We start from the raw sequence: 23,455 nt of genomic DNA on the forward strand, positions 1-23,455 counted from the left end.
AGTTTAGACACAACCGGTCCAGGGGAGATGCTCTGATTTGTTTCAGGTGAAGAAATCTGCACCAGCGTCCAGACACAGACTCGCCAGTATGGCGCCAACCCTTGTGAAGAAGGTGGCACCACCCCAGAGTGAAGGGGCTACATGGGTGAGATCTGTGGACACCTTTTCATGCATTGAGCTGATGTTGTAGGTTCATGTGCGGGATTTATGGTTAGTCGCGGTCCTTTTTATTTTTCCAGCAATTAGCAGAACATTAATTATTATTATAAGAAAAGAGAATAACAACGCCAACATGGGGCACGGTGGTCCGCCACCCCCACAACTGACTCATTACTGCATTACAGAATGATACTGTGAACCTTCAGTAATGCAGGATCCATCAACAGCAGTCAGGATAATCCGTGCAGGTTCATTCTTTGTATCACTTGGCGGGTAATCCCACTAGACTATATTGTCCATCTGCCGGCTGCTGAGCTGCTGCCTTCTGGTCCTGGAATGGAAATCCAAGAGTGGAGTACGATGAACCGGGTCCAGATGCCTAAAATGAAATAGTTCACCTTCAGTAGGAAACATCTTCATATCCACAGCTATCTACGTATAACATGTGGCTGTGGCTTCAGTGTAAAGTGACGAGATGTCCTCACGATGCAGGAGAAATGATGGAGATCCAGACCCACAAGGTTCCCCATGGGTATGCATGCGCTGCTGCCCCGTGTCTTATGTACTCACGACCTTCACTTGAAAACTGCCCACATGGAAAAGGTCAGTAAGTGCCCACCGTGTTCACCCACCCTGACAGAGATCTTACCCCCATGTGGACATCAGAAATCTCCTGGTAGACGTGTCCAGATAGTGGACGCTGCCCGGGGTGTCCACTGTCTAGCGGGTGACTGGCTGTGGCGTAGATGGTGATGACGTCACTCCCAGGCTTCATCTTCCAAAAGCAACACAAAAAATAAGAGTGAGATTATGAGAAACAAGGAACTGTAGGAAAGTGCAAGCGGCCATCATTGACAGAAGATATGTGTCACGAGGTTCCACCCAGCCAGCAGTCTCAGGTGGTGTGGATAATCTTCCATCTGACAGTGGAGCTTTGCCAGTCTATGTGTTGGGGCCTAAGGCCTCTTTCACACGGGCGAGATTTCCGCGCGGGTGCAATGCGTGAGGTGAACGCATTGCACCCGCACTGAATCCGGACCCATTCATTTCTATGGGGCTGTTCACATGAGCGGTGATTTTCATGCATCACTTGTGCGTTGCGTGAAAATCGCAGCATGCTCCTCTTTGTGGGTTTTTCACGTAACGCAGGCCCCATAGAAATGAATGGGGTTGCGTGAAAATCGCAAGCATCCGCAATCAAGTGAGGATGCGGTGCGATTTTCACCCACGATTGCTAGGTGACGATCGGGGTGGAGACCAGATCATTATTATTTTCCCTTATAACATGGTTATAAGGGAAAATAATAGCATTCTGAATACAGAATGCATAGTACAATAGCGCTGGAGGGGTTAAAAATAAATAAATAATAATTTAACTCACCTTAATCCACTTGTTGGCGCAGCCGGCATCTCTTCTGTCTTCTTTTGTGAGGAATAGGACCTTTGACGTCACTACGTTCATCACATGGTCCGTCACATGATCCATCACCATGGTAAAAGATCATGTGACGGACCATGTGATGAGCGCTGTGACGTCATCAAAGGTCCTATTCCTCACAAAAGAAGACAGAAGAGAAGCCGGGCTGCGCGAACAAGTGGATTAAGGTGAGTTAAATTATAATTTATTTATTTTTAACCCCTCCAGCCCTATTGTACTAAGCGTTCTGTATTCAGAATGCTATTATTTTCCCTTATAACCATGTTATAAGGGAAAATAATACAGTTTACACAACACCTAACCCAAACCTGAACTTCTGTGAAGAAGTTCGGGTCTGGGTACCACATTCAGGTTTTTATCACGCGCGTGCAAAACGTATTGCACCCGCGCGATAAAAACTGAACAACTGAACGCAATCGCAGTCAAAACTGACAGCAATTGCGTACCTACTCACGCGGGTTTGCCGCAATGCACCGGGACGCATCCGGACACGCTCGTCTGCAAGGGGCCTGAGAGGTTGGGCCGGCATTAAGGCCTGCTATCTTGCTTGGATGAAAGCACGTGGACTTCTGTTTCACCCAAGGACTTATGTGCTGCCTGGTGTGAACAAACACCAGACTCAAGGTGCCTGTTTTTTCATTGAAACTGACTTTTTGTTGTCACTTTCCTTATGTGTGAATAAAACACTGCACTGTTTAAGTTAAAGATGTTGTAGTTGCCTCTGTACTGCCAGAGCAAATCCTCACAGAACACAGAACGAGACTCTGAGGGCAAAGTTATTTCTGCAGGTAAATCCATGGCAAGATCTGCAATAAATCATGAGCCATCATTACATAGATTTCTAGAGGATTTGCCATGGATTTCACCCTACATTTTGCATATGGCCACATTAACATACTGTGGTTTTAAAATGACAATGGGGGGGGGGGGGGGGGGTTACTATCCACTGCAGATTGGTAAAATCTCATCCACTTTGCTGGAACTGTAATGTACTGGAGATTTTCTGCCCACAATTCCACAGCAGGAACCCTACGGGGCCTAGATGGGAAGACCAGAACACAAGGTGGTGGAGGAACACTCCGAGTCAACTGCTGGGCTCCTGTTGCTTCTGTTTACCACTGGACCAGTCAACATTCATGTCACTACTTCAGGCTAATCAATGGCTTCAGTGGTGCAGGAATGGCATGTGACCACAGCTGCACAGGTCACCACTGAGGCCACTAAGTGACCAGCAGTGGTGACATCCATGTTGATGCCACATTAATCCTCCACTCCAGCAGGGACCAGAAGTGGTGATGATCAGATCATAGCGGGGGACCCGAAGCGCTATTAGTTACCTATGAGCCCAAGTGGCATTAACAACCAGTTGAGGTATTTAAAGGGGTTGACTATTCTTATACAGGGAGAGCCCCACTACCCTTTCAGTCATTTCAGAGACACCATGTAATATTACATTTCCTAGCAACTACATGATCTCCCTCCAGGTTCTTGACCTAAGGACGAAGGAACTGATTCTATGCAGCTGGTACATTTTAGTGACCTCCATGTGTATGGTTCTGAGGAACCATATGATAGAGATGCAAGGTGCCTTTTAGATACTTACCTTCACTGTATTCCCATCTTTCCATCTGAATCTCCTCAGACCTGGAATAAGAATGTGAAATATTAGACGTGAAAAGTTATTAAGTTTCTGGTCACATATACACAAAGGAACATGTCTTACATTGGGACCTGTCAGAATATCTCCAGAGAAAAACAGCAACGAGAAGAACCAGGAGCAACAGGAAGATGGATAGCGGAACAAAGATGGCCACCCTGAGGGAGAAGAAGATATGTGATAGTACAATCTCAAATCTACATGTGCCGAACTCTGCTCCACAAAATGTAAAGAATTCATAGAAAGTCTAATTACATACTGTGGAAGCTATTGCAGGTTGTCCTATTAGGACATATAGATGTCACGGTGGTGGTTTACTTGTTAGATGAGGCATAGATGACCCTGCACCTGAATGGCCTCAGTGTAATACTACATTTCCAGAATGCTTTCTAAGGCAAAATAAGCTCTTTGTCAAGGTAGCTCTCACTGGCAGCAGCAGTTTCCACTTCTTATCTCCCCAGCACAGGTTCCCACCCCACACCTCCCTCACTGGCAGCAGAGCAGTGTGTTGGACATATGTGTACTTAAGTACTGATTGCTTCTTCCCTTCTGATTATTAGATTACCTTCTATATTCCTTGTAATATTGTGAGTTAGGGATGGGTAGGTAACATACACAAACCCCCTATTGTGCTGTGAAGGCCACATTCAAGAGTTGTTAAGTCGTGGGACATGCAAACTCCACACTTGACATGTTTAGGAGGAGGGGCTGAGAGGTATAAACCTTTGTGCACAAAGACAAAGAATAGAGCTCTGCTAAGAACATCATCCAGGTAGGATGTTGTAGATCACTGTCTCTCTCTTGTATTACTGTATGGCGTCTGCCATGTGCTACGTGGGTAGCGTGGTGACAGGAGCTCCTCCCATTGTATTGCAGGCCAGGTGATCGACTATTCCGTATGTAATTTTACTGTTTAACCTGATTACAACAAGCAGCAGTTTCCACTTTTTTTCCCTATTAACATCAGAAAGTTTGAAGGGGGTATGTAATACCCCAGAACTGCGGTACTACTATGGTATCTGCAATTATTGTGTTTTATATGCAATGTGAATGTAATGGTATGTAATACACCTTGTTCACCAGATGGCAATGTTTAGTAACAGGATTGGATCTTACCATTTCATTCCTCCTCTCTTGGTATGACTAGGGTGGTCCCACTTCCCACCAAGGGTTGGACTGACCTAAAAAGTCAGTCTTGGAATCTAGAGAGGAGATTGATGAGTGAGGGAGAATGTGATCCATTTCCCACTCCTCGATGCCAGGTGGACCACAATGGAGGTGCCCCTAGGAGGACGTACAGTCAGGTCCATAAATATTGGGACATGGACACAATTCTAAAATTTTTGGCTCTATACACCACCACAATGGATTTGAAATGAAACGAACAAGATGTGCTTTACCTGCAGACTGTCAGCTTTTATTTAAGGGTATTTACACCCAAATCAGGTGAACGGTGTAGGAATTACAGCAGTTTGCATATGTGTCTCCCACTTGTTAAGGGGCCAAAAGTAATGGGACAGAATAATAATCATAAATCAAACTTTCACTTTTTAATACTTGGTTGCAAATCCTTTGCAGTCAATTACAGCCTGAAGTCTGGAACGCATAGACATCACCAGACGCTGGGTTTCATCCCTGGTGATGCTCTGCCAGGCCTCTACTGCAACTGTCTTCAGTTCCTGCTTGTTCGTGGCGCATTTTCCCTTCAGTTTTGTCTTCAGCAAGTGAAATGCATGCTCAATCGGATTCAGGTCCGGTGAGTTAAAAAACTCTTTGGTTTCTTTTGCAGTATGCTTTGGGCCATTGTCCATCTGCACTGTGAAGCGCCATCCAATGAGTTCGGAAGAATTTGGCTGAATATAAGCAGATAACATTGCCCGAAACACTTCAGAATTCATCCTGCTGCTTTTGTCAGCAGTCACATCATCAATAACTACAAGAGAAGCAGTTCCATTGGCAGCCATACATGCCCACGCCATGACACTACCACCACCATGCTTCACTGATGAGGTGGCATGCTTAGGATCATGAGCAGTTCCTTTCCTTCTCCATACTCTTCTCTTCACATCACTCTGGTACAAGTTGATCTTGGTCTCATCTGTCCATAGGATGTTGTTCCAGAACTGTGAAGGCTTTTTTAGATGTCGTTTGGCAAACTCTAATCTGGCCTTCCTGTTTTTGAGGCTCACCAATGGTTTCCATCTTGTGGTGAACCCTCTGTATTCACTCTGGTGAAGTCTTCTCCTGATTGTTGACTTTGACACACATACACCTACCTCCTGGAGAGTGTTCTTGATCTGGCCAACTGTTGTGAAGGGTGTTTTCTTCACCAGGGAAAGAATTCTTCGCTCATCCACCACAGTTGTTTTTCGTGGTCTCCTAGTCTTTTGGTGTTGCTGAGCTCACCGGTGCGTTCCTTCTTTTTAAGAATGTTCCAAACAGTTGTTTTGGCCAGGCCTAATGTTTTTGCTATCTCTCTGATGGGTTTGTTGTGTTTTTCAGCCTAATGATGGCTTCACTGATAGTGACAGCTCTTTGGATCTCATCTTGAGAGTTGACAGCAACAGATTCCAAATGCAAATAGCAGACTGGAAATGACCTCTGACCTTTTATCTGCTCATTGTAATTGGGATAATGAGGGGATAACACACACCTGGCCATGGAACAGCCGAGAAGACAATTGTCCCATTACTTTTGGTCCCTTAACAAGTGGGAGGCACATATGGAAACTGCTGTAATTCCTGCACCGTTCACCTGATTTGGATGTAAATGCCCTCAAATTAAAGCTGACAGTCTGCAGGTAAAGCACATCTTTGTTTCATTTCAAATCCATTGTGGTGGTGTATAGAGCCAAAAATGTTAGAATTGTGTCCATGTCCCAATATTTATGGACCTGACTGTAGTTTCCCCAGGTAGCCCACAGAGGCAGCTCACCTAGGAGGACATAATTGCCCCAAGGAGATTGCAGGGTCCCAGGCCATAGAGGAACTGCAGGCTATGGTGTGTTATGTGACAACTATCATAGCCTTGCTGCTTACCTAGAAACTTTGTCTTTCTGGGTTATATTTTACCTTTGAGGGACATATGATTCATAATGTTGTGACTGGTATTAATATTAGCTTTGTTTCCTCGGTTAGCCCTAGAAGTTCTATTGTGTCGTTATTAGTGACATATACGGCAGTACCTATACTATTAATTGACAATAATATAGTCCCTGATGACCTCAGGAGTTGAATATTTCTGGTGGAGATGCGTTGGGTTGTGCTTCCCATGTACATTCCCTGCATAGTTTGTGTTTCATATCAGTAGCAGGTACAAGCTGTTGTGTGGGAGTTGTCTTGGAATATACTGTATATGGAGCATTCTAGTCATCTGTAATATTATCGGCATTGTATATCGCAGGTAGCGGTAGGTTTTACTCAGTCCTAGGTTAGTAAGCCCCAATGATCCGTTTCCTGGCCTCCCTAGGTAGGTTAGGGTATTCAGGGCCAGATCCAAAGACAGTGGGGTGGCTCTTATCAGGGCGCCTGTTCCGCTTGGGGTAAGGACAGAATGGGGCTAGATCCCCTGTCTATTGGACTGAGTGAACCAGTGGATTGATATACCACCATAGGCCCCAGGAATGTCCTTTACTTTTTACCTTTGATGTGGTTTGTTTTGGGTTTGATCTAATAAAGGTTATGTTTTTAGGGGAGGTTATTTTTGCTGTGATTTTTTATTGATTACCTATCCTACATGTATCTGGCCTAGCTGGTGGCGGACTAACCAGTTCCGATCAAACGACCAAGCTATCAAAGCTCTGCTGCAAAGTGGTGGGTAACACGTTCAGACACGTTCAGAGAGTTCAGGTCAGGCATAGCTAGAAGCCTGAGTCATTCAGTGGACACCTACAGTCACAGGTGCCAAAGTAAAGCCGTAGGGAAGGGAATCAGGACAGAGATATCATCAGCGAGCAAGTTTATGAGTGTCACCTTTGCCGCATTGCCAGCCACCATACCCTATCATCCGGGGGGGGGGGGGAGGGGAGAAAATGCACTTTGTACAAACTGCTGATGAATGTGCTGATATCCGTTTTTGCACTCAGTAAAGGAAGACATTATTTATCTACTATCTCTGCCTGGTTCCTTTCATCATCACCTTTTTCAGTGCATTAAACCCCAGGGAGGATTTGCCTGAGGCAGGACACGTGGCACAACATCTCACCAGGGCCACTACCACTCCTGTCCTCTACACTGGCTCCCACAGGGGCTCGCTGCAGCACTCAGCTCAGCTCTGAAGCGTCTTCCTCGGCCTGTGACATCACGTCCATTGGTCACATGGCCTATGTGCATCTTAGTTTTATTCAGGTGAACATGACAGAACTGCAATACCACTGAGAGCCACTGTACAATGTACGGCGCTGTGGTTGGCATTCGTCCGAGTGCCACAGCTTCTTCAAACAACTGATTGGCAGGGGTGCCAGAGTTGGACCACCAATCAGATATTGATGAGCTGTGGAGCTTATAGCTCGCAGGAGCTGATGTTAACCCCCAGTGATGTAACATAGCATATGTGACTTTTACACACCAGGCGTTTCAGAACTCGGTGGCCTGTCTTGGTCCATCACGTCATGGGTGAGCTGCTGCTGCTACTAGATGCTTCCACCTCATATTTATAGCACTTACAGGATACAGGGGCAGGTCGATCAGACAATTCTTGAGCTGACTAGTGGCACAGGTGGCGTCCTACGAAAGTTGTACATCAACAAAAACCGATTTAAGGGTAATAATGAGCAGAATCGGCTGCACACCTCTATTTCCTCTGAAGTATCTGGAACTCTGGCCACCACCGGCCAGCACTCAGTAAAGTTATTCAGATCTCAACCAGGAAATACTGACATAGGAGTAACCCTTTACATCTCACAGAACTGTATCTCAGACATCATATCCCTCGCCCCCCAGATGACAGGTAATACATAACCACATACATGTTAATTCCACCTGGGTTTCCTGTTGGAGAACTACTTGGGGTTCTTGTTGGGTTTCCTGTTGAGGTACTGCTTGGGGCTCCTGTTGGAGTACTGCTTGGGGTTCTTGTTGGTGCTCCTGTTGAGGTACTGCTTGGGGCTCCTGTTGAGGTTACTGTTGGAGAACTGCTTGGGGTTCTTGTTGGTGCTCCTGTTGAGGTACTTCTTGGGGTTCTTGTTGAGGTTGACATTTTACTACAGAGGAAAAAATAGGCAGGCTGCACTCATCATGTACTAAGCCTCTCGTCAGTATGTTCCGCTGCCTCATCTTCCCAGCTGTCAATCATATAGAGCGCAACCTGTGTCAGTAACAATCATGTCTATATGTCTGGGTACCGGAGGTCGTCCTGAGCAGCACAGATGACCAACCTCTCATCTAGACAAGAAGAAGCACGATGGCGCCTGTCGTCAGCTACAGACAAATAATTTTAAAAGTAATCTGCAGGTAGTTGACATAACTGTATGAATCTGAGGCACCTATAGTCACTGTGTAACTTATCACTGTGTCATGTATTAGAGGGAATCCACTATAGCATTACATGAATCTGTGGTCAAGAGCTGAGTAGGGTATACGTATGTACAGTACAGACCAAAAGTTTGGACACACCTTCTCATTCAAAGAGTTTTCTTTATTTTCATGACTATGACAATTGTAGATTCACACTGAAGGCATCAAAACTGGAATTATATACATAACAAACAAGTGTAAAACAACTGAAAATATGTCATATTCTAGGTTTTTCAAAGTAGCCACCTTTTGCTTTGATTACTGCTTTGCACACTCTTGGCATTCTCTTGATGAGCTTCAAGAGGTAGTCCCCTGAAATGGTCTTCACTTCACAGGTGTTCCCTGTCAGGTTTAATAAGTGGGATTTCTTGCCTTATAAATGGGGTTGGGACCATCAGTGGCGTTGAGGAGAAGTCAGGTGGATACACAGCTGATAGTCCTACTGAATAGACTGTTAGAATTTGTATTATGGCAAGAAAAAAGCAGCTAAGTAAAGAAAAACGAGTGGCCATCATTACTTTAAGAAATGAAGGTCAGTCAGTCAGCCGAAAAATTGGGAAAACTTTGAAAGTAAGGGCTATTTGACCATGAAGGAGAGTGATGGGGTGCTGCGCCAGATGACCTGGCCTCCACAGTCACCGGACCTGAACCCAATCGAGATGGTTTGGGGTGAGCTGGACCGCAGAGTGAAGGCAAAAGGGCCAACAAGTGCTAAGCATCTCTGGGAACTCCTTCAAGACTGTTGGAAGACCATTTCAGGGGACTACCTCTTGAAGCTCATCAAGAGAATGCCAAGAGTGTGCAAAGCAGTAATCAAAGCAAAAGGTGGCTACTTTGAAGAACCTAGAATATGACATATTTTCAGTTGTTTCACACTTGTTTGTTATGTATATAATTCCACATGTGTTAATTCATAGTTTTGATGCCTTCAGTGTGAATCTACAATTTTCATAGTCATGAAAATAAAGAAAACTCTTTGAATGAGAAGTTGTGTCCAAACTTTTGGTCTGTACTGTATGTCAAGAGCCTGTGTGACATATAGCAGTGTATGAGCCAGTGTCACATATTACAAATAATTAGTTTATGTCACATATAGAGGTGTATGAACCGGTGTCACATATAGCAGTGTATGAGCCGGTGTCACATATAGCAGTGTATGAGCCGGTGTCACATATAGCAGTGTATGAGCCGGTGTCACATATAGCAGTGTATGAGCCGGTGTCACATATTGCAGAGAATGAGCCGGTGTCACATATAGCAGTGTATGAGCCGGTGTCACATATAGAGGTGTATGAGCCGGTGTCACATATAGCAGTGTATGAGCCGGTGTCACATATAGCAGTGTATGAGCCGGTGTCACATATAGCAGTGTATGAGCCGGTGTCACATATAGCAGTGTATGAGCCGGTGTCACATATAGCGGTGTATGAGCCGGTGTCACATATAGCGGTGTATGAGCCGGTGTCACATATAGCGGTGTATGAGCCGGTGTCACATATAGCGGTGTATGAGCCGGTGTCACATATAGCAGTGTATGAGCCGGTGTCACATATAGCAGTGTATGAGCCGGTGTCACATATAGCAGTGTATGAGCCGGTGTCACATATAGAGGTGTATGAGCCTGTGTCACATATAGCAGAGTATGAGCCGATGTCACATATAGAAGTGTATGAGCCGGTGTCACATATAGAAGTGTATGAGCCGGTGTCACATATAGCAGTGTATGAGCCGGTGTCACATATAGCAGTGTATGAGCCGGTGTCACATATAGAAGTGTATGAGCCGGTGTCACATATAGAAGTGTATGAGCCGGTGTCACATATAGCAGTGTATGAGCCGGTGTCACATATAGCAGTGTATGAGCCGGTGTCACATATAGCAGTGTATGAGCCGGTGTCACATATAGCAGTGTATGAGCCGGTGTCACATATAGCAGTGTATGAGCCGGTGTCAAATATAGCAGTGTATGAGCCGGTGTCACATATAGCAGAGTATGAGCCGGTGTCACATATAGAGGTGTATGAGCCGGTGTCACATATAGCAGTGTATGAGCCGGTGTCACATATAGCAGTGTATGAGCCGGTGTCACATATAGCAGAGTATGAGCCGGTGTCACATATAGCAGTGTATGAGCCGGTGTCACATATAGCAGAGTATGAGCCGGTGTCACATATAGAGGTGTATGAGCCGGTATCACATATAGCAGTGTATGAGCCGGTGTCACATATAGCAGTGTATGAGCCGGTGTCACATATAGCAGTGTATGAGCCGGTGTCACATATAGCAGTGTATGAGCCGGTGTCACATATAGCAGTGTATGAGCCGGTGTCACATATAGCAGTGTATGAGCCGGTGTCACATGTAGCGGTGTATGAGCCGGTGTCACATGTAGCGGTGTATGAGCCGATGTCACATATAGAGGTGTATGAGCCGGTGTCACATATAGAGGTGTATGAGCCGGTGTCACATATAGAGGTGTATGAGCCGGTGTCACATATAGAGGTGTATGAGCCGGTGTCACATATAGCAGAGTATGAGCCGGTGTCACATATAGCAGTGTATGAGCCGGTGTCACATATAGCGGTGTATGGGCCGGTGTCACATATAGCAGTGTATGAGCCGGTGTCACATATAGCAGTGTATGAGCCGGTGTCACATATAGCAGTGTATGAGCCGGTGTCACATATAGCAGTGTATGAGCCGGTGTCACATATAGCAGTGTATGAGCCGGTGTCACATATAGAGGTGTATGAGCCGGTGTCACATATAGCAGTGTATGAGCCGGTATCACATATAGCAGTGTATGAGCCGGTGTCACATATAGCAGTGTATGAGCCGGTGTCACATATAGCAGTGTATGAGCCGGTGTCACATATAGAGGTGTATGAGCCGGTGTCACATATAGCGGTGTATGAGCCGGTGTCACATATAGCAGTGTATGAGCCGGTGTCACATATAGCAGTGTATGAGCCGGTGTCACATATAGAAGTGTATGAGCCGGTGTCACATATAGCAGTGTATGAGCCGGTGTCACATACAGCAGTGTATGAGCCGGTGTCACACATAGCAGTGTATGAGCCGGTGTCACACATAGCAGTGTATGAGCCGGTGTCACATATAGCAGTGTATGAGCCGGTGTCACATATAGCAGTGTATGAGCCGGTGTCACATATAGCAGTGTATGAGCCGGTGTCACATACAGCAGTGTATGAGCCGGTGTCACATATAGCAGTGTATGAGCCGGTGTCACATATAGAGGTGTATGAGCCGGTGTCACATATAGCAGTGTATGAGCCGGTGTCACATATAGCAGTGTATGAGCCGGTGTCACATATAGCAGTGTATGAGCCGGTGTCACATATAGCAGTGTATGAGCCGGTGTCACATATAGCAGTGTATGAGCCGGTGTCACATATAGCGGTGTATGAGCCGGTGTCACATATAGCGGTGTATGAGCCGGTGTCACATATAGCTGTGTATGAGCCGGTGTCACATATAGCAGTGTATGAGCCGGTGTCACATATAGCAGTGTATGAGCCGGTGTCACATATAGCAGTGTATGAGCCGGTGTCACATATAGCAGTGTATGAGCCGGTGTCACATATAGCAGTGTATGAGCCGGTGTCACATATAGCAGTGTATGAGCCGGTGTCACATATAGAGGTGTATGAGCAGGTGTCACATATAGCAGTGTATGAGCAGGTGTCACATATAGCGGTGTATGAGCCGGTGTCACATATAGCGGTGTATGAGCCGGTATCACATATAGCAGTGTATGAGCCGGTGTCACATATAGCAGTGTATGAGCCGGTGTCACATATAGCAGTGTATGAGCCGGTGTCACATATAGCAGTGTATGAGCCGGTGTCACATATAGCAGTGTATGAGCCGGTGTCACATATAGCAGTGTATGAGCCGGTGTCACATATAGCAGTGTATGAGCCGGTGTCACATACAGCAGTGTATGAGCCGGTGTCACATATAGAAGTGTATGAGCCGGTGTCACATATAGCAGTGTATGAGCCGGTGTCACATATAGCAGTGTATGAGCCGGTGTCACATATAGCAGTGTATGAGCCGGTGTCACATATAGCAGTGTATGAGCCGGTGTCACATATAGCAGTGTATGAGCCGGTGTCACATATAGCGGTGTATGAGCCGGTGTCACATATAGCGGTGTATGAGCCGGTGTCACATATAGCTGTGTATGAGCCGGTGTCACATATAGCAGTGTATGAGCCGGTGTCACATATAGCAGTGTATGAGCCGGTGTCACATATAGCAGTGTATGAGCCGGTGTCACATATAGCAGTGTATGAGCCGGTGTCACATATAGCAGTGTATGAGCCGGTGTCACATATAGCAGTGTATGAGCCGGTGTCACATATAGAGGTGTATGAGCAGGTGTCACATATAGCAGTGTATGAGCAGGTGTCACATATAGCGGTGTATGAGCCGGTGTCACATATAGCGGTGTATGAGCCGGTATCACATATAGCAGTGTATGAGCCGGTGTCACATATAGCAGTGTATGAGCCGGTGTCACATATAGCAGTGTATGAGCCGGTGTCACATATAGCAGTGTATGAGCCGGTGTCACATATAGCAGTGTATGAGCCGGTGTCACATATAGCAGTGTATGAGCCGGTGTCACATATAGCAGTGTATGAGCCGGTGTCACATACAGCAGTGTATGAGCCGGTGTCACATATAGCAGTGTATGAGCCGGTGTCACATACAGAAGGGGGAGCTCGTTAGTGGAGGACCCGCCTATATTTTCCTTGCTGACAGAAGGATATTTTTGGGTTCATGTCTCTGATTGGCTGTAATAATTCTCATTATATAGATAGCGGGGGAGATTGTGAGCTGCGGATTACTGGACTGGTTCCAGTGTAGAGGAAGGTTCTGCTCCTCGTCCACCACGTCCAAAGCTGTGTTGGTTGAATGAACTTATCCCCCCCCATTCATGTCATACGTCCGGGATCGAGGCGCAGCATGAGGAACAGGAAAGCTTCCAGGAAGCAGTGGACCTACCTTGTGTCGGGCGGCTCCTTACCACCGTTTCTCTCTTCTCCAATATCACAATGTTTGTTGTTTTTTTTATTCTTTTTGGGTTTTTCGTTGGGCTTCTCTTTCTCTTTTTTACATTTTTTTCCTGTTTGTTTGTTTTCTGTGCAATATTTGTCACAATCAGATCCCAGGTCGAGAGTGGAAAAAGAAACACACAGAACACGGGTATGAGACATGAAAAAGCCTGGCTACAAAAACAGCCCTACAAAAATAATCCTACAAGAACAGCCCTACAAAAATAACCCTACAAGAACAGGCCGACAAAAATATTCCTACAAGAACAGCCCTACAAAAATATTCCTATAAAAAACAGGCCGACAAAAATATCCCTACAAGAACAGGCCGACAAAAATAATCTTACAAGAACAGCCCTACAAAAATAATCCTACAAGAACAGGCCGACAAAAATAACCCTACAAGAACAGCCCTACAAAAATAACCCTACAAGAACAGGCCGACAAAAATAACCCTACAAGAACAGCCCTACAAAAATATTCCTACAAGAACAGCCCTACAAAAATAACCCTACAAGAACAGGCCGACAAAAATAACCCTACAAGAACAGCCCTACAAAAATATTCCTACAAGAACAGGCCGACAAAAATAACCCTACAAGAACAGGCCAACAAAAATAACCCTACAAGAACAGACCGACAAAAATAACCCTACAAGAACAGCCCTACAAAAATATTCCTACAAGAACAGGCCGACAAAAATAACCCTACAAGAACAGCCCTACAAAAATATTCCTACAAGAACAGTCCGACAAAAATAATCCTACAAGAACAGGCCGACAAAAATAACCCTACAAGAACAGCCCTACAAAAATATTCCTACAAGAACAGGCTGACAAAAATAACCCTACAAGAACAGGCCGACAAAAATATTCCTACAAGAACAGCCCTACAAAAATAACCCTACAAGAACAGCCCTACAAAAATAATCCTACAAGAACAGGCCGACAAAAATATTCCTACAAGAACAGGCTGACAAAAATAGACCTACAAGAACAGGCCGACAAAAATATTCCTACAAGAACAGCCCTACAAAAATATTTCTACAAGAACAGGCTGACAAAAATAACCCTACAAGAACAGCCCTACAAAAATATTTCTACAAGAACAGGCTGACAAAAATAACCCTACAAGAACAGCCCTACAAAAATATTTCTACAAGAACAGGCTGACAAAAATAACCCTACAAGAACAGCCCTACAAAAATAATCCTACAAGAACAGGCCGACAAAAATAACCCTACAAGAACAGCCCTACAAAAATATTTCTACAAGAACAGGCTGACAAAAATAACCCTACAAGAACAGCCCTACAAAAATAACCCTACAAGAATATTCCTACAAGAACAGACCGACAAAAATAACCCTACAAGAACAGCCCTACAAAAATAGTCCTACAAGAACAGGCTGACAAAAATAACCCTACAAGAACAGCACTACAAAAATAATCCTACAAGAACGGGCCGACAAAAATATTCCCAACAAGAACAGCCCTACAAAAATATTCCTACAAGAACAGGCCGACAAAAATAACCCTACAAGAACAGCCCTACAAAAATGACAGTGCTGCTGACCATATTCCTACAAGAACAGCCCTACAAAATTATTCCTACAAGAACAGCCCTACAAAAATATCCCTACAAGAACAGCCCTACAAAAATAATCCTACAAGAACAGCCCTACAAAAATAACCCTACAAGAACAGGCCGACAAAGAATCGCTACAAACACATCTCTACAGCAGCGCGGGGCCTCGGCCTTCAGAAAGTACTTGTGTGTCTAGTGAAATCCTGCAACTTGCTTCAGAGAAATCTCATCCAGTGTGAAGCCTCAGTCACACGTCAGTGTTCGGTCAGTGATTTCCATCAGTGATTTTGAGCCATAACCAGGTGCGGCTCTAAGCACAGAACAGGAGCAGATCTCTCCCTATGGGTCCATTCACACGTCCGTAAGCGTTTTGCGGATCACGGACACCGGCAATGTGCATTCCGCAATTTGCGGACTGCACGTCGCCTTCACCATAATAAAAAATGCCTAATCTTGTCCGGACAACGGAAGCATGGATGCGGAAGTGCGGATCCGCAAATGCGGATGCAGACAGCACATTCCGGCCCCATTGAAAACGAATGGGTCTGCACCCGTTCCGCAAAATTGCGGGACGATGCAGACCCATTTTGCGGATGTGTGAATGGACCCTTATACCTGAACTCTGTGGAGGCTCCAATCCTGGTTTTGGCTCAAAATCACTGATGGAAATCACTGACCAAAACACTGATGTGTGACTGAGGCTTTACTCAGTGAGAAGGGTTTGTCATCATCATCTTTGTTCTGTGTTACCCTCATCACCATGATCATCATTATCATCATCATCATCATCATCACTACTGTTACCATCATTACCATGATCATCATCATCATCACTACTATTACCATCATTACCATGATCATCATCATCATCACTACTATTACCATCATCAGCATGATCAGCATCATCACTACTATTACCATCATCACCATGATCAGCATCATCATCATCATCATCACTACTATTACCATCATCAACACAATCATCATTATCACTAATACTATCATCATCACCACGATCACCATCATCATCATCACTACTATTACCATGATCACCATCATCATTATCGTCATCACCACTATTATCACCATCGTTATTATCATCATCACCACTACTATCACCATCATTACCACTATAACCATAATTATTTTTATCATCACTACTACTATCATTATTATCATAACCATCACAACTACTATTATCATCGTCATTGTAATCACCTGTGTTTTCATTACCAGTGTCCTCGTCGTCACCGTTGGGGTCCTCTTCCTCTTCCTCATCATCACTGTCAGGCTGTTCATCTTCTCTGCTGGAGCCCAGTGTGCAGGTCCCTGCAGGTAAGTGACTGGGTGTAAGTGCTCATCCACAGACCGCTTCTCCCTGTCACCAGAGATCTCTACGTACATAACATTATAGTGTTAGATCCCTCCAGGCTCGCTGGATCGGGGTCTGGGCGGTATTGAGCCAGTCACAGCTTATGAGCGGCCTTACACCGGACCTTTCTGGGTTTCTTTCAGTGTTTCCTCCTCACACATCTCGTCTATGGTATAAATTGTGGAGGACAATGGAAGAGTCTGCGCTGAGGTCTCCTTGGCCCGCTCATGGTTCCCACCTCATGCCCTGACTGTGACTACCAACCACTACTAACACCACCAACACAACTGTGCATTTCATATATCATCCCCTCCATAACTGTCCAACACTGAGGGTTCTCATATAACTTCTCACACGCTCTTGAATATCTTCATTAACAGCCGGGTTCTGTCTCGTAGAAGAAAAAAGGCTGCCCACTAGGCGCGTCTTGTGAAGACACAGAAAAGGGTTACTTTTATTAGGACACCGGGAGGAGGTACCACTCGGAGCAAACCCGAGTTCGGAACCAAAGTTTTTTTACAGTAATAATTATTTTCCAAAGTTATTACACGAAGTCTCGCGCAACTTCGGCTCATCGGAGCCAATACATTCTAATACTGTACGGAGAGGGATCTCCTTAAAGTATTAGATTTAAGTTTTTAGTGAATCGACTTCAGAGGTACCATTCGAAGTCGATTCGCTCATTCCTAATAATAATCAATTTCTGGTGGCAAAGGACACCTGCAGCCTACTACTACTGGCCAGACAGTGCTGCTGACCATGCTGCTGCTGACCATGCTGCTGACAGTACTGCTGCTGACAATTCTGCTGACAGTGCTGCTGCTGACCATGCTGCTGCTGACCATGTTGCTGACAGTGCTGCTGCTGACCATGCTGCTGACAGTGCTGCTGCTGACCATGCTGCTGACAGTGCTGCTGCTGACCATGCTGCTGACAGTGCTGCTGCTGACCATGCTGCTGACAGTACTGCTGCTGACCATGCTGCTGACAGTGCTGCTGCTGACAATTCTGCTGACAGTGCTGCTGCTGACAATTCTGCTGACAGTGCTGCTGCTGACAATTCTGCTGACAGTGCTGCTGCTGACAATTCTGCTGACAATTCTGCTGACCATGCTGCTGCTGATCAGGCTGCTGAGACCATGCTGCTGACTAGTGGTGAGCGGGAGGTGCCATATTCTATTTCGCGATATTTCGCGAATATTCGATTGAATATTCGTGTTATATTCGTTGAAATCGAATATTCGTAATTATTCCATTTATCGCGAATAATATGCGATTTAATTTATCGCGTATTGCGATTTTTCTTTTGACAGTATAAGGCAACGTTCCTATGACTAATTGATTATGGCTAGGCTAATATGTGTATTTTACGAATATTCGTAATATTGCTCTAACTTCGTCTTTTAGAATATTCGTAATATTCTAAAAGACGAAGTTAGAGCAATATTACGAATATTCTAAAAGACGAAGTTAGAGCAATAATATTCCACTTTGGCATACTGCTCCCCGACAAGCGTCCCCGTCACCATGGGAACGCCTGTGGGTCAGAATATACCATCGGATCTGAGGTTTTACGATCTCAGGGAAAACTCAGATCCGATAGTATTTTCTAACCCACAGGCGTTCCCATGGTGACGGGGACGCTTGTCGGGGTGTTGTATGCTGAAGTTGATTAAATAACGATTTTGTCATGCGCTCGGGCACACGTATTAAACCATTACGATTTTTCTGTTGTAATATTCGTGAACTCGAATATTATAACCGAGATTATTGGTTTCGATTAGAATAGGACGAATATTCTAAAATTGAATATACAGCAATATTCTTTATTTCGAATATTCCGGTCCTTCTGAAAACGTGATTCCTTCCAGCTTCAATTCAGTTGCTTGTGGGCCAATGGCTCATTGACCCACAAGCAAGAAGCAGGGAGGAATCATATATTTTCAGATGAAAAAAAAAACAAAAAAAAACACGAATATTCGATTTCGCGAATATATGGAACTATATTCGAAATATTCGCGAAATCTCGAAGTTGCGATATTCGAATATTCGCGCTCAACACTACTGCTGACAATGCTGCTGGTGCTGCTGATCAGGCTGCTGCTGCTGACAGTGCTGTCGCTTCTGCTGACCATGCTGCTAACAGTGCTGCTAACAGTGCTGCTGACCATACTGCTGACAGTGCTGCTGACCATACTGCTGACAGTGCTGCTGACCATACTGCTGACAGTGCTGCTGACCATACTGCTGACAGTGCTGCTGACCATACTGCTGACAGTGCTGCTGACCATACTGCTGACAGTGCTGCTGACCATACTGCTGACAGTGCTGCTGACCATACTGCTGACAGTGCTGCTGACCATACTGCTGACAGTGCTGCTGACCATGCTGCTGACAGTGCTGCTGACCATGCTGCTGACAGTGCTGCTGACCATACTGCTGACAGTGCTGCTGACCATACTGCTGACAGTGCTGCTGACCATACTGCTAACAGTGCTGCTGACCATACTGCTAACAGTGCTGCTGACCATACTGCTGACAGTGCTGCTGACCATACTGCTGACAGTGCTGCTGACCATACTGCTGACCATACTGCTGACAGTGCTGCTGACCATACTGCTAACAGTGCTGCTGACCATACTGCTGACAGTGCTGCTGACCATACTGCTGACAGTGCTGCTGACCATACTGCTGACAGTGCTGCTGACCATACTGCTGACAGTGCTGCTGACCATACTGCTGACAGTGCTGCTGACCATACTGCTGACAGTGCTGCTGACCATACTGCTGACAGTGCTGCTGACCATGCTGCTGACCATACTGCTAACAGTGCTGCTAACAGTGCTGCTGACCATGCTGCTGACCATACTGCTGACAGTGCTGCTAACAGTGCTGCTGACCATACTGCTAACAGTGCTGCTGACCATACTGCTAACAGTGCTGCTGACCATACTGCTGACAGTGCTGCTGACCATACTGCTGACAGTGCTGCTGACAGTGCTGCTGACCATACTGCTGACAGTGCTGCTGACCATGCTGCTGACACTGACAGTGCTGCTGACCATACTGCTGACAGTGCTGCTGACCATACTGCTGACAGTGCTGCTGACCATACTGCTGACAGTGCTGCTGACCATGCTGCTGACCATACTGCTAACAGTGCTGCTAACAGTGCTGCTGACCATGCTGCTGACCATACTGCTGACAGTGCTGCTAACAGTGCTGCTGACCATACTGCTAACAGTGCTGCTGACCATACTGCTAACAGTGCTGCTGACCATACTGCTGACAGTGCTGCTGACCATACTGCTGACAGTGCTGCTGACAGTGCTGCTGACCATACTGCTGACAGTGCTGCTGACCATACTGCTGACAGTGCTGCTGACCATACTGCTAACAGTGCTGCTGACCATACTGCTGACAGTGCTGCTGACCATACTGCTGACAGTGCTGCTGACCATACTGCTGACAGTGCTGCTGACCATACTGCTGACAGTGCTGCTGACCATACTGCTGACAGTGCTGCTGACCATACTGCTGACAGTGCTGCTGACCATACTGCTGACAGTGCTGCTGACCATACTGCTGACAGTGCTGCTGACCATACTGCTGACAGTGCTGCTGACCATACTGCTGACAGTGCTGCTGACCATATTCCTACAAGAACAGCCCTACAAAATTATTCCTACAAGAACAGGCCGACAAAGAATCGCTACAAACACATCTCTACAGCATACTGCTGACAGTGCTGCTGACCATACTGCTGACAGTGCTGCTGACCATACTGCTGACAGTGCTGCTGACCATACTGCTGACAGTGCTGCTGACCATACTGCTGACAGTGCTGCTGACCATGCTGCTGACAGTGCTGCTGACCATGCTGCTGACAGTGCTGCTGACCATACTGCTGACAGTGCTGCTGACCATACTGCTGACAGTGCTGCTGACCATGCTGCTGACAGTGCTGCTGACCATGCTGCTGACAGTGCTGCTTCTGATCGCACTACAGCTGATGGCAGGAAACAGAAGTTTCATCTTACTTTGACCCCTGTCTATTGCAATTCTTTCTTATACCAGACATTTTTTTTTCAAGCCTATTTAGGCCAAAAAAACAGAAGTCACACAGCCTATCCCCTACAAGTGCAGCGTATTGTATGATTGCTGTATAACTGACACAGGACAATATGTCTCTGAACAGCAGAATTACATAGGTACATCTGATTAGTGTGGCTTCCTGGGGGAACAGCCTGAATGAGTTACAAAATATGACACACTGACTTCCGGTTCCGGCGCACGCATGAGAGGGTGAAAGCAGACGGAGCTTCGGCACCCAGAGCCCGCAAATAGGGACAAACTCACTGTAAGAGACGCCATTCCCTGTCTCATGTTTCCCTAAATACTAAGAGGGAAGCTAGATGGATACGTTTCTGCTCAAAGACAGCGCTTCCAGTACAGCAGCGCGACAAGTGCAGAGTGACGAGCGCCAACCACTAGGCAAGATGGCGACGGCAGAAAAATCTCAGAGACTTACGAGGTCGGCAACGCAGCCTTCTGCAAAACAACAGGAAGCGGCGAACATGGAAATGGAGGTAAATTTAGCTCCTGACCAAGACCTCACTATATCATGCCACACTATGGCCATTGAAGTGGCTAAGCTTTAAGCACCGGACATAAAATCTACTCTGGAGGCGACAGTATCTGCAGCGCTTCAGCAGATTCAGAAAGATGTCTCTCAACACTCCATCCAGCTTGTAGAATTGGAGCAAAGAGTAAATATGGTAGAAGAGGAGTTGGAGAAGACACACACACAGATAAGAGAAGTCCTCAGTACCAACCGGACTCTCAAAGATAAACTAGAGGATCTGGAGAACCGCTCCATTCGGAGTGACCTGCGTATAGTGGGGTTACCAGAGAACATTTCTCCGAAACAGTTCATGCAAATATGTGCAGTGGGAATTCCACAAGTCCCGGGATTACAGGGAACATTTACGGTTGAAAGGGCGCACAGGCTGGGACCAGCTAGAACTCCTGATTCAGATATGGGTCAGCCCAGACCGAGACCAGCAATAGCAAAATATCTCAATTACGCGGCTAAGGAAGCAATATTAAGCAAATATAAAAGATTTCAGCATCCACTAGTGATACGGGACTCCAAAGTGCTAATATTCGGTGACTACTCGGTAGAAGTCACCAAACGCAGGAGATCTTTCTCGCAGATATGTTCCACACTGGTCAAAAGAAAGATAAAATTCGCCCTATTGTATCCAACGACGTTGAGGGTGTTTCGCTCTAATGGCTGTATAGACACTTACATCACACCAAAAGAAGCTTTGGAGGCTCTGGACACGGAGCTTGATTTTCCCTCAATTCATGAGGAAGGAAGGATCAGAATATCGACGCAGGAACGAGAAAACTCCGGGGAGAAGGCATTCCCAGAGATCACCGAATGTCATCGAAGCCACAGATAATTCACAAGATTAAACATGGTGACTGATATAAGTAGAATATCCGCTGGTATTGACTGAGTGTCATGTGAGCTATGTGGAGTATTACTTTAAATGCCTGTTATAAGCTTACATCTACCCTGGGTAGGGACTTTTAGTTATGACAGTTGATAATTTGATGCTAGTATGGCATGATTATCATGAGGGGATTTGGGGTTCACAAATGTAGGGGACTGTTACGGTGTAGTGTCAATCGAGGCTCACCTGAGTCTGAGGACACCCGAGCTGGAAGTATGGAGTCCAGTGGCAGAGGCCCACAGCAGGAGGAGGCAGGTAGCGCGGTCGATCAGTCCGGGTCGGCAGCAGAGATGGCAGCGAGGTAACAGCAGGAGTAGACGGAGGCGTGGTCGGTGGTAAGCAGTAAGTCAATGCAGGCGGCAATTCAGCGAGGTCAAAAACGGTCCGGGTTGGCAACGATGGTAAATCAGCAATAGCGGTGGAGGAGCAGAGAGGAAGCTTGCTACAGGCTTGGAGGCACAATAACCAGCAAAGGGCTGTGTTCAAGGGCTGGGTTTTATAGGGAAGTAGCAGGTGCAAGAGATTGGAATAATCAGCAGGTCAAGGCAAGGACAAGAGAGGTAGTTAGAAGTTAGCTAGAGAACAGTCCAGGGAGAGACGGTAGCCTAGTGGGTAGAGCTACCGCCTGGGACATGACTGGCCACAGGTTCGAGTCCTGACAGTACTCCCCCCCTTCCAAGGTGACCTCCGGGCACCGCAGGGGAAGGCTTATCTGGGTGACTTAGATAAAACTCACTGACAAGTCTGGGGGCATGAATGTTCTCCTCCGGTTCCCAGGAGTTGTCCTCTGGAGGATAACCTTTCCAGGAAATCAAGTATTGGATTTTTCCCCGGTGGAGTCTGGAGTCAAGGATCTTTGAGACAATGTACTCCTCTTCGCCTTGTACCCTTACTGGTGGTGGGGGGGGAGGATGGCGGCCAGGGAAGGTGTTCTCTACAAACGGCTTGAGAAGGGAGCAATGGAAGACTGGGTGCACCCTGATGGAATGTGGGAGGTCTAGCCGGAAGGTGACTTCATTAATCCGGCCAGAGATCCGGAAAGGCCCCAAGTATTTTTGGCCCAATTTCTGAGCAGGTACCTTCAGTCTTAGGTTTCTTGTGGAGAGCCACACTTGATCTCCTATC

The 23,455-nt window shown here is 46.1% G+C and overlaps 1 protein-coding gene across 6 annotated transcripts in view; it reads right to left on the bottom strand.

Annotated features, from left to right (window-relative positions):
* Positions 1 to 211: 211 nt before the first annotated feature.
* LOC120991961 overlaps positions 212 to 23,455 on the bottom strand; it is a 64,818-nt gene continuing 41,574 nt past the window's right edge. The window contains exons 2-9 of one of the 6 annotated variants that reach the window (XM_040420721.1): positions 16,670 to 16,765; positions 13,802 to 13,937; positions 8,375 to 8,454; positions 8,221 to 8,243; positions 3,321 to 3,412; positions 3,201 to 3,241; positions 809 to 934; positions 212 to 538 (exon numbers count right to left, since the gene is read on the bottom strand). In XM_040420721.1, coding sequence (XP_040276655.1) covers positions 422 to 538; positions 809 to 934; positions 3,201 to 3,241; positions 3,321 to 3,412; positions 8,221 to 8,243; positions 8,375 to 8,454; positions 13,802 to 13,937; positions 16,670 to 16,735 — 681 coding nt within the window. In that variant the 5' untranslated portion in view covers positions 16,736 to 16,765 and the 3' untranslated portion in view covers positions 212 to 421. Of the gene's footprint in view, positions 539 to 808; positions 935 to 3,200; positions 3,242 to 3,320; positions 3,413 to 8,220; positions 8,455 to 13,801; positions 13,938 to 16,654; positions 16,766 to 23,455 lie in introns of all 6 variants that reach the window. The other 5 variants (XM_040420719.1, XM_040420718.1, XM_040420720.1 and 2 more) reach the window with 5 other exon arrangements.

The sequence above is a fragment of the Bufo bufo genome, chromosome 2 (assembly GCF_905171765.1).
Source record: "Bufo bufo chromosome 2, aBufBuf1.1, whole genome shotgun sequence".
In the NCBI taxonomy this organism is placed as follows: Eukaryota; Metazoa; Chordata; class Amphibia; order Anura; family Bufonidae; genus Bufo; species Bufo bufo.